Source organism: Haliotis asinina, chromosome 13 (genome assembly GCF_037392515.1).
Source record: "Haliotis asinina isolate JCU_RB_2024 chromosome 13, JCU_Hal_asi_v2, whole genome shotgun sequence".
NCBI lineage: Eukaryota > Metazoa > Mollusca > Gastropoda > Lepetellida > Haliotidae > Haliotis > Haliotis asinina.
The window spans coordinates 26008437-26020721 of NC_090292.1; the positions used below are offsets into that span (position 1 = coordinate 26008437).

General features: G+C 42.4%; 1 protein-coding gene across 3 annotated transcripts in view; it reads right to left on the bottom strand.

Moving 5' to 3' along the window:
- Positions 1-12285, bottom strand: part of LOC137259866 (solute carrier family 2, facilitated glucose transporter member 1-like) — a 40965-nt gene that overhangs the window by 12293 nt on the left and 16387 nt on the right. For all 3 annotated transcript variants that reach the window (XM_067797497.1, XM_067797498.1, XM_067797499.1), the window contains 4 exons: positions 11353-11500; positions 8783-8878; positions 3342-3502; positions 1623-1747 (listed from right to left, as the gene is read on the bottom strand). In XM_067797497.1, the coding sequence (XP_067653598.1) occupies positions 1623-1747; positions 3342-3502; positions 8783-8878; positions 11353-11442 (472 nt within the window). In that variant the 5' untranslated portion in view covers positions 11443-11500. The remainder of the gene's footprint in view (positions 1-1622; positions 1748-3341; positions 3503-8782; positions 8879-11352; positions 11501-12285) is intronic.

Sequence of the window (12285 nt, forward strand, 5' to 3'; positions counted from 1 at the left end):
TATAAAGCTCATGTGTGAAATTGCTTGAATATTGCTAAAGCGGCGTAAAAGACACGGCGCAGCATTGCTGAGTGTGGCGCTGAGCAACAAACAAACATTCGTCAGAGGAAATAATGCAAATTTTATACTAACGCTGTGACGTGTCGTTTGCTCGGTGAATACCTAAGACTGGTTTTATCTGGCTTTGACGCGTGGAACGTTTGTTGTGCGAAAACATAAACCGTAAGTTAAGCAACTCGTTTAGAATATCCACGGAGACTCGATAGGGGCAACAATTTTAGAGGGCAAATATCTACTGTAATGCAACGTTTCCTGGTAAGGGATAGCAAACATTTAAGATTTTGATTACCGCTTTTCGCGTTTGCATTTCTTGGAGACCGTGCTTTTATGATGTACATTTGCATGACATTTACATAGTGAGTAATGATGATGATGATGATGATGATGATGATGATGATGATGATGATGATGATGATGATGATCATCATCATCATCAAAGTCATCGTCGGCGTCGGCGTCGGCGTTATCTTACAATCGTGTGTACATAATTCACATAACGCTTCCCTGTTTAATGACACCTGATTAGCAGTTGTTTCCCTGATGTAGTCGCCCTTTACATGGACCGAATGATAAGCTAAGACTGATAAAATACATCATTATCAGAGTGAGTAAGTTAATAGTCACAGCGGCAATATTTCAGCCACATCGTGATATAAAACAGTTGTAAATTCATGATAAACGTACACGTAACGTAAACTGACGAGGGACAGTAAAACCAACTGGTCTATCACAGTGTCAAGAAATAGGAATCAGATTAGACGTATTCACTATAAAAAGGTCTGAGGATCGCCAACAGCATTGTCTGCCCACAGAGGTTACTTGTTATATCTTCCCACGAACCTATGTTCGAATATAACCCTTTCATGGTGTAAGTGTTCAGGATCCGTGATTGGTTGCAGTCAGATTCAGTTGTACAATCAGCGACGTTGTTTCAAGAGTGTTCATGTTTAAGGCCTCGGTAACTTCCGTATGGTTCGGGGGGAAAAATGACAAAAGTAAGCCATGTAATGGCGGATCAATGGTGTCTCCATCGCCTTCGTTGACAACGGAAAAGCAAGCCATTAAAAATGTTCTGTCACATCAACATAAGCCCCAACAGAGAAGGGATATTTGTGGCCCCACATTTGCTTGTATCAGTCAAGATAGATCTAATGTGCTCTGATTGGATAGTAAGAAGGGAGATAATTCGTGTTGCGATTTTTGCCGCTAGAGGATTTTATGAGGACCGTGAAATATGGCCGTATTAGAATAGAGGTTCGTAAGACGATATGACCAGTAACCTGTGTGGCGATAGAATACGCTAACAGCTGAAGGTAGATGAACATACTGTTGACCTTGGGGACCCACAGTTCGTTTGCTACATGTGTAGACCCTGGCTGGATCTACACCAATCCTTCACTCCTGGCGATCTTAAGTAAATTAAACTACAAATTATGGGGATAATAACACTTCGAGTAAAAAGGTGGACGATTAAATTTTACTTCGAATGTTTTAGGACTTATCCTCTAAGGAGGACAATAAGATCATTATGAGAAACGTAAGAGTGAAACATGTATACAAACCACAGTTGAGTCCCACGACCAGCCTCCCGACTATGATCATCTCGTAGGATGCAGCCATTCGACCGAAGTACAATAGAGCGGCAGCACCAATTCCTATCACAGCGTTCAGTAGTGTGCCCTTCTTTCTAAAAGTGACAAAGAGGAAACATTTCTCCACACTTAATGTGTCAAGGTGACGTCATAAAACAACATTTTGTCTTTGTTATCTCGACGATGATTGGCCCATTCATACTGAACAGCAGATGAAACGCAGGTTTCCAAAAAAATGACACGTCATACACTTAAGCGTTCATGTTTAAGTTTTCTATATTACAAACAAACATATAACAACCTAGTAGTGATGACGTCATTTGAGGTCTGTCTTCCACATGCACGTCTGTTGTGTACAGTGGAAGCTGTCTAAACCGGCAGTCATAGGGACTGAAAAAACAATCCAGTTTAGACAGATTGCCGGATCGTAGAGCTGATCAAAAATGTACAAGCCACTACTGAGATTTAATGCCGGTGTTGACAACTTGCCGGATTGGACAGATGCCGGTTATGACAGCTTCAACTGTATAGGTCTTTGAATCAAACATGGTGCTGGTGGGTTTCAGTACCCTTGCGTTTCGCTGTTTTGGACAATGATTCATTTCACTCAAACTCAACGAATATTGAATCAGTTGCTTTACTGCATGTTCTAACAGCAGTGTTCATTCCAGGCCCCGCCCTTGCGCCATTCGCGCACTAACGTTTATATGGCGCACTTTAAAAATACTGACTGGCTGTGGTGGGGCTCTCGAGACATTAACATAAATCTGGAAAGCACTAGTTTGTTTTCAAGCGTCACCTCAAGCAAAACTTACAAACGCAGGTTTAGCTTAACTGTAACAAAGTGCGCTACCTTCTCTCACTCAAGCGAGCTCAAGCGAGTCCCAAGATCTCTACGTATCAGTTTAAATTGCAAGCTGTTTCAAACGACAGTGCGCAGCCTACAAATCCGTGTTATGAACAAATTGTATGTGCTTTGTGAAACAGTTTCCGATTGGTGGGTTTCTTTGAGAGATACAGTCACGTTGCCTGTAGTACTTTTGTTGGGCTCATTGGCTGTCAAAACATCTCTTTTGTTGTGAAAAAGCAAAATAATGAGTTTACAGGGAATGACACAGACAATTATCAGACCAGAACGCCCCCAAAACATGCAAAATCTACAAATCACAGATCATCAGTGGAAGCAGAAAATTAAAGGCGATCCTTATCAATGAAAAATGACAATCATTTCCCTTCAGTCAGGTGGTGGCACGTCTTAATTCTCAAAATCAACTGAACATTTGTTACACTTAATAGCTTTCTCAACAATAAGAAAAATATATTGTCCTCAACCTTCCCGACTGTCACTTTTCTTTCGACTTGTGTTTAAATACCATGTTTAAATACCATTGAGAAAACTGTTGTTTTGGTGTTGCAGTGTTGTTTTTCAGATACATCTTGAATTAATTCTAACTTTTAAGTAAATGCTGAACAAATCTTGGTTTCATTTCTCTTGTTCTGGACGTCAAATATTGTACATGTAAGTGAACTTAAATGAGTAACTACAATGTACTAAGTATTGTATATCTCACAAGTTACAGCAATTTGACATGACTCAAATGGCCCATGTAACTGAGGACAGCTGGGCAACGGGCCCACTTTTTCGTAGGGCTAGAATGAACACTGCACATTACATGAACGTAAACACACCTGCCAAAGAAGTCTGCCCACAGTCCTGCTAAGAGACCCCCGACGGCACCGCCGATAGCAAAGGCTGCAACTAAGACCGCGAACAGGTTGGTCTGAGTGTCCACGTCCATCTCCTGACCATCACGTGCTATGGATGTAGCGTTCATGAACTCCTTGATTCTCTGAAAAACGTCATAATCACAAATACGTTTACAACCCATTTGTGGACAGAATTCCGCGAATACTCAACATCCGGGTTCGAATCTGTTTTCTGTAACCCATGCTTGTCGTAGAGGATCGGGGCAAGGCTCGCTGACGTGGTTGACACACGTCATCGTATCTCACTTGCTTAGGACTATGTTCATGTTGTTGATCACTAGATTGTTTGGTCCAGACTCCTGTACTTACATACAGAAGTAATATTGCTGAACGCGCCGCAACACATCGTACACATAGGTTGTTAACAGCTAGCTAAACATCACTTATAGGTTAATGACGAATGAGGGCTTGAAGTTCTAAACTTTCCTCGGGACTCTCGAGAACGGAAATTCTCTCTCTTTCTCTCTCTCTCTCTCTTTCACACACGCACACACACACACACAACCTGATACATACATTAATACGTGATATTAACAGTTAATTTGGTCGTGTACACAATTTTGCTGATTGGATGGCTTGTACAGTAGGGGTGTTCACAAACGTAAATTTCATGAAATTCCGTACACACTCTTTCACTACAAAGGTCACACACAGTCAAGAAATGGTTTTGAATATTTGAGTAAAGGGTGTCATCTGTCTCTAAGTGTGAACACGATCAACTGCGACATGACAAGCAAGTCATGACACATAAAACATTTGACAACATAAAAAGTTGGACGTGACATCTTGTCATCGGTGCTTCATAGATAGCATAAACCATGCGTAGAAATGTGCTTGTCGTTTAGTTGACGCAGCTTCTATTAGCTGTAGTCTCGCTATACCGCGCCGACATGTACACAACCGATTCGTTACTACACAATCAGGTGATGGACCTGACTATCCTATGACAACTCATTGCCCTCACCCACCGTGCTGACTGTGTTGAAATAGGTAGCATTCTTTTTTAACAAATATCGCCGGTCCTCTAATTGTAGCCTGAAGGTCCATTTGAGGAACACCTGAATGAGTGCCTGATGAGTGAGAGAGGAGATAGGGGAGGAATGGGGCATGGAGTGAGTGAATGGGTGAGGGGGAAGGAAAGAGTGAGAGAGGTAAGGAGTGAGTGAGTGCGTGAGTTTAGTTTTACGCCGCACTCGGCAATATTTCAGATATATGGTGGCGGTCTGTAAATAATCGAGTCTGGACCAGACAATCCAGTGATCAACAACATGAGCATCGATCTGCGCAACCGAGAACCGATGACATGTGTCAACCTAGTCAGCGAGCATGACCACCCGATATCCATTAGTCACCTCTTACGACAAGCAGAATCACCTTTTATGGCAAGCGTGGGTTGCTGAAGGCCGATTCTACCTGGACCTTGACGGGGTGGTTGACACGGGTCAGTGAGTGAGTGAGGTAGGGAGGGAGAGAGGGAGAACATGAAAGATTGGAGTGAGTGAGTGAATGAGTGAGAGAGGGAGGGAAGAAGGGAGGCAGAGAAAAGGAAGGAAGAAAGGAAGGAGGGAGGGAGGAACACAGCTTCCGAACGTAATCTGACATTTACGTAATCCTCCCCTCTGTCGTCAGTCTTCTGATAACGGGACACGCAGGTTATCTCCATATATTGGTGTTCCTTTGATACGTGGGTGTGGGAGTTGACCCACTACTGTCCGGACATTGAGTTACATACCCAGCAACCTCGTCCCGCTGCACTAGATACTGAAAACTGTAGTCTTACGTACGTGACAGCTAGGGCTCATTTCAAAACGCGACAGTCATTTTCTTAACATTTACATCCTGGCTCATATCTAAGATCGGGTTGCAGAACAGGTAAGTGAGTGAGTTTAGTTTCACGCCGCACTTGGTAATACTCCAAGTGTAAGGTGGCGGTCTGTAAATCAATCCAATGATCAACATCATGAGCATCATTCTACCCAAATGGGAATCGATGACATGTGACAACAAAGAGCCTGACCACCCTATCCCGTTGTTCGCCTCTTACGACAAGCAGTGGTTACTGAACAAGGCCCTGAATAGCTGACTCGTTTTGCCAGTACTGTCCGACTGACTTTTACCATGCGTTAGACTGTATTATCAATAAAACCAATCAGACAAGCATGTTGCCAAGCATCTCGGCTCTAAAGTGACATTCTCAGCATAAAATTAAGTCGTAAATAATACTTATCATGTTAATAAACGACTGGCAACATAGTATTGTTGTTTTTGTTTGCTTTTTGCTTCACGCGCACTCAGCAATATTCAAGATTTAATACGGTGGTCTGTAAACGATGCACACTGGACCCAACAATCCAGTGGTCAACAGCACGAGCATCGATCTATGCAAATGGGAAACGATGATATGTGTCAACCGAGTCAAAGAGCCCGACCAACGATCCCGTCAGTCGACTAACAACACGCATGAGTTACTGAAGATCAGTGCTAACCCGGACGTTAACAGATCACACATTTTGCTGACTCGCATGGACTTATTTGCATATATACTGGTGGAAAAAAACTAAGGAACACATGAAAGCTCAAATGTTATTGACATTTTTCAGGTTTCTTCACACACCATGCCATACAAAACTTGTGAACAAACCTTGTTAAAAAGGAACACTCGTGCTTTAATGCGACCGCTTATTTTTTCCCCTCAGTATATATACATAAGGCCGGAATTACGGGCTAACAGGAAGACATGCTATGGTTAGTTGATACTTGCAAGATGGAACTATATTTTATTTTGCTTACTTGTTTATTCCGACTTGACTCTGTTAAAAATACTACAACAATATCACGGCGGGGGACACTAGAAATAGGATGTTTCAATGAACACCTTTTACGCACAAACAGAAAAAAATCTACACACTTCAATGTTTATTGTAATATATATTTTCTTTTCGTAAGACCGCTGTTTGATTGAGGCTTGAGATGAGAAACACTAAAGCAACACCGATGCCCTTATATGATGTTATGTAAACAAACCCGTGGACAAAAATATACATATACGGTGAATTCCACCTTTTCTCACGAGATCACGAGTGATGTCTGTCATTAACTAGAACGTTACAGCATTGAAATGCAGATAAGAGGAGTTGGCTGGTCTGCTTGTTGTTTAAAGCCGCAACATTCCAGCTGCATGGCGGAATTAATCGGGGAGGGACCAGACAGTCCAGTAATCTATCGATTTACGCTGCCAAGATACGGGGACATGTGTCAACCAAGTCAGCGGGTCTGACCACCCGACCCCTTAGTCGCCTCTTGACAAGTATGGGGTACTGAAGACCCATTTCTAACTCAGATCTTCTCGGTCAAGAAACGTCTGAGGTGTGTGTACCAACTGTCCGTCCGTGTAAACATTGACGGGAATGATATTTTGTGAAAATGCATCAGAAAACGAAAACATAGCCACTCGATCAACAGAATAGTTTAATTTAAATTTGGAGAAGGGATAGCCAACGATATACCAGGACAAACAGAAAAGAATCGAAGTTTGCTACGTAGTGTAAACTACGTTTATGAAGAGTGAGTGAGTTTAGGTTCACGCCACACTCAGCAATATTCCAGCTATATGGCGATGGTCTGTAAATAATCGAGTCTGGACCACACAATCCAGTGATCAACAACATGAGCATGAAGAAGATTGTAACGAAATGACGGATATAAAGAATACTACGCGACGTCTCATTACATACGAATTATACGAAACGAGTGACCTTCCTGTGGTATCGAAATTCTATCGGTCAGACAGGAAGGACACTCGTTTCGTATCATTGTGTCCTTCCTATGTATCTGACCGATAGAATTTCGTAAACGTCTGTCCTTCCTATGGCTTTCGTTCGGTCAGATAACATAGGAAGGTCACAGTTCGTATGTAATGAAACCGAATGTGGTGTTTTATTTATTACCTACGTTTTACATGCATTTAAATGACAAAATAGCGTACTTTTTGTTATTTTTATGGTTTCAAACCGAAACTGGTTTCAGAAAGACGTTGTGGAAGAATGTTGTACTGTTTTACACTTTTGCATGACGTCACACGGTAATGACGTCATGGTAACCGACGTCACGGTGCATGTCAGTTGTCATCGCCTCTAATAGCCCCCTGCAGTATACTACTGCGTAGCACCCCGTTTTTCAGTTGCTTTGCTCGCGACACGGCCACGTTCACAATGTTTACACTCTCACAATGCTGTAGAATGAATGAATTCACGTGTTTGTTATGAATGGAAACGTAATTCCGTCACAACGTGACGTAATTTAGAGGTCATCGGTTATCCAATCAAATCGTTAGAATATCAGGTCACGTCGTTAAGGCACAGGTCAACGCGATACGATAATGAATAACGAAAACACCTGCTACACATTTTGGGCGGAATGCGTTTAACGAACTACATTTAGTTGTCCATTTGTATTCGATATAACCGTAGTGTACTGTGTGACAGTGTGCTCAGTAGGAGCAGGTAAAGTACCTGTATACCTGGACATACCGGGTTGGGTACTGGAATGAAATAACGGGCTCGTAATGTTTGCCATATATAGTAAGGAATGTTTGTAACGAGTATTGTTATGACGAAATTACAGACAACGAACCAGTTTTGTCCCGACCACCTGTTATGTAATATAGTCGGAGAACCTGCAAAAGAACTCCAGCCATAACGAACTACTGGTCCATTTGTATTCGACATAACCGAAGTTCACTGTAATTCAGTGTGTTGAGAAGGTATAACATCGGGATAATCGGAGATGGGTATTTGTAGGCACGAACAATTGAAATATATTGGTCAGTACAATGCCGTTACAAAATTAACTGCATGGTGTGTATTGTCGACGATTCATTGTCGTTAATAAGACGAAGAGGATGCGAATCAGTGAGTGAATTGTGTTTAACGCCGCGTGTACGGTCAGCTTAATGTGGAGGGGTGGAGAAGCCGAAGTAACTTGGGTTTTGTAACTCTAAACCATATGAGTATGGAGCTAACGAACCCAAAATCATTTGAATCACTAACCCAAGTGCCCAAGGGACGCACCTCTACATAGCTAATTGTGGGGCCTTAGACAGTGGTGCTGACGAGAACAGTAGCAGTGTTGGCGAACCGTGATTCGAAAACAAACACAAGATTCTGGCTCGTCCAAGGGACGCAACTCGTCACGGGTAATTGCCTTAGACGATGCTGCTGATGAACCTGGTAACAATACTGGTGAACCATGATTCGAAAACAAACATAGGTCAAGTCTAATTGCGGCGCCTTATATCACCCGAATCTCGGATGGTGCATGTAAAAGATGGTGATATTTTACGTGTTTTCACAGATTTCACTTACCGCTTCAGGAGCGTTGATGACGCCAGTGTTGTACCCGAACTGGAAGGACCCCATCGCGGCAGCAAATATAGACATCAGAAGCCGTAGCGTCAGTTTCTGTGTAACAGAAATACAATTATGAATAGCCTTACCTAATGCGTATATATCAATATTCCACTAATAACCATTGCCCTCCACCGTAAAGAACATAATGAGGCTTTACCTTCCTTCGATCTAGTGGGCGTTGGGGTAGCCTAGTGGTTGTAGCGTTCCCTCGTTACGCCGAAAATCAGGGTTCCATTCTCTACATGGTTACAAAGTATGAAATCCATTTCTGGTCCCCAGCCGTGCTATTTCTGCAATATTGCTAAAAGCGGTGTAAAATATACTCAGTCAATCCAAATTTAAATGGATCTCACATATTACGTATGTATGGAAGTTTAATAGTGCCACATATTATACTCTAATATGTTTGCACATGATACGAACATACGTTTTTTATGATTGGCCAGAATCATTTATCTTTCATTGGTTTTATAACATTATTTTCGCCGTCCTCTTTTCGCTTTGAGAGGCAGAATAGGCCTTCAGCAACTAACGGGATCGAGTGGTCAGGCTCGTTGACTGGGTCATCGGTCATCGGTTCCCAATTGCGCAGATCGATGCTCATATTGTTGGTCACTGGATTGTCTGGTCCATAGTCGATTATTTACAGATCATATAGCTGAAATGTTGCTGAGCGTAAAACTAAACTAACTAACTCACTTACTCACTCTTTTCTTCTTGTTAAGTTTGACAATCAGAACAAAGAAAGTGGGTATTGACAAGACTTTTCCCATGTTAAAATATATATCTCATAAGGGTGTGAGTAAGTGAGTTTAGTTTTACGCTGAATTTAGCAATATTCCAGCAATATCACGGCGGAGGACGCCATAATTGGCTTCACCAATTGTACCCATGTGGGGAATCGAACACGGGTCTGCGAAAGCTTAAATCACTAGGCTACCCACGACCGGATCTATGATCTACGCCATACATTGATTTAGAGTTCAAACTGATTTAAAAATAAGTTTTATAGAACCCATTTAGTGAAATCACCCTTTCTTTTTTGCATACTTTTTTCGCAAGCTCTTTGGTTGAGGTGGGACATGGAAAAACACTGATCAAGACGAATGGCCGTTGTGAGCTTTATGTAAACAAACCAGTAGACAGATATTTGTCAACTACATATTACGTGGGGGTGACTTGCCCTTTCCCCATGAAGTCATGAGTGACGCATGTCATTAACTAGACCGATGCAGCATTGAAATACAGATAAGACGAGCCTGGGGTAGGTGTAAAACCTATATAGCCGTGTAGACAGAGGTGGATTTTAGAGGCAGCCGACTGGTGGGTTATGCAAAACCAGTCATTTGATCAAATTACTGAAACGGTCAGATATTTGGTCAGATTACTAAAATGATTAGTCATTTGGTCAAAAGACTAACAGTGTTATTCATTTGGTCAAATTACTAAAACGATCAGTCATTTGGTGAAGTAACTAAACGTTTTAGTCATTTCTGATTGTATGAAGAGTTTTAGTCAATCCATCCAATGCAAGGTATTTGTTTGGAATGTTGTTCCAGTAAAGTCGCCTTGTCCCAGAAAACACACTGTGCACATGGTTTCTCTTAAACAAACACTCTACAATTATCAAAGAAAGTATAGACAAAGAGTCAGAGAGTTAACACATACTGACGTAACTGATTTAAGTTTTCAAAATTGATTTAATTTTGATTTAAAAATTCTATCCAAATGCTCCGCACATCTAAACATTAAGTTCGAAATTAAATATTAAGTTTAGTTTAACACATCACATCTTAATTCTGGAAACCCATTTGTCCAGGAACTCTGCTAGGTGATGCCCGTTTCTGAGAAATGAGCTTCCAATAGTCAAGATGTACCAAAGATTAAAAATTAATCGTCCCTCGGGGTAAACAGAAAATGTAAGCAACTATATTTCATGGTTTTCAATATTCATGCTGTTGTGGACCCTTGAAGGTCCCGGGGTAGAACAGGACTTCAGAAACCCATGCTTGCCACAAAAGGCGACTATGCTTGTCGTAAGAGGCGACTAACGGGATCGGGTGGTCAGGCTCGGTGACTTGGTTGACACATGTCATCGGTTCCCAACTGCGCAGATCGTTGCACATGTTGTTGATCACTGGACCGTCTGGTCCAGACTCGATTATTTACAGACTGCCGCCGTATATCAGGAATATTGCTGAGAGCGGCGTGAAACTAAGCTCACTCATTCACTCATGCTGTTGCTCACTGGATTTTCTGGGCGTGATTAATTACAGATCGCCGCCACACAGTTGGGATATTGCTGAGTGCGGCGTTAGACAAACAAACACGCATGCAAACAAACCTGGTCTAAGGCCCACATATGATGTTTCAGGGCAGTGAGATCAATATCCAATAGTCATCAAAGGGACATGATCTTGTCCAAGCGAGCATTGAAGCAACACAGCATTGAACCCTTGCTTGTGTATGCAATGCGTCATGCAGTAGATTATTGACATTTGTGGGATATGTGTGAATTGACTTACCCCAGTTGATGTGGTTGGTCGCGACTGGACATCGACCCCCGCCTTCTCCGTCGTTCCATACGTCTTCGACACCTCAACCTTTTCGCCCATGGTGACGGTAGGGACGTGCAATATGTCCGGGTGTTGCGTCACTCACTCTCTGGCTTGTCTGAAAAACATGATGTCAAAATGTCGTTATTCAATTGAATTTAGCACTCACTGCACGAGCTGCACGCTGATAGGGTAGCCTTGTGGTTAAAGTGTTCGCTCGTCACGCCGAAGACCAGGTTCGATTCTCTACATGGGTACAATGCGTGCGGCCCACTTCTGGTGTCTCCCCGCAGTGATACTGATGGAATATTGCTACAAGCGGTGTAAGACTAAAGTGACTCATGCGGAACAGGTAATTAAGTGAGTGAATAGAGGTTTGCGCCGCATTCAACAATATTTCAACTACGTGGTGGCGGTCTGTATCAGACAATCCAATGGTCAACAGCATGATCATCGATCTGCGCAAGTGGGAACCGTGACATGTGTCAACCAAGTCACCGTGTCTGACCTCACACGATCCCGTTAGTCGCCTCTTGCGACAAGCATAGTCACCTTTTATGGCAAGCATGGGTTGCTGAAGGCCTATACTACCCCGGGACCTTCACGGGTTAGGCTTCGTTTCGAGGGAAGTAAACCCAGGTACAAAATATTGAACTTTTGAATCGCAATTGTACGCATATAATTTTGTTTATTTGGGTTTTTTTTGTTTACAAGCGGCAATGTATATTATATGTCGTGAATCATCCACATCATCACCATCACCATCGTCACCGTCATCGTCGTGAACAGCAGCATCAGTCGAAGTTGTAGTAGTAGTAGTAGTAGTAATAGTAGTAGTCGTCGTCGTCGTCATCGTCGTGGTGAATAGTGAAGGTCCGGGGTAGAATAGCCTTGCTGTAAAAG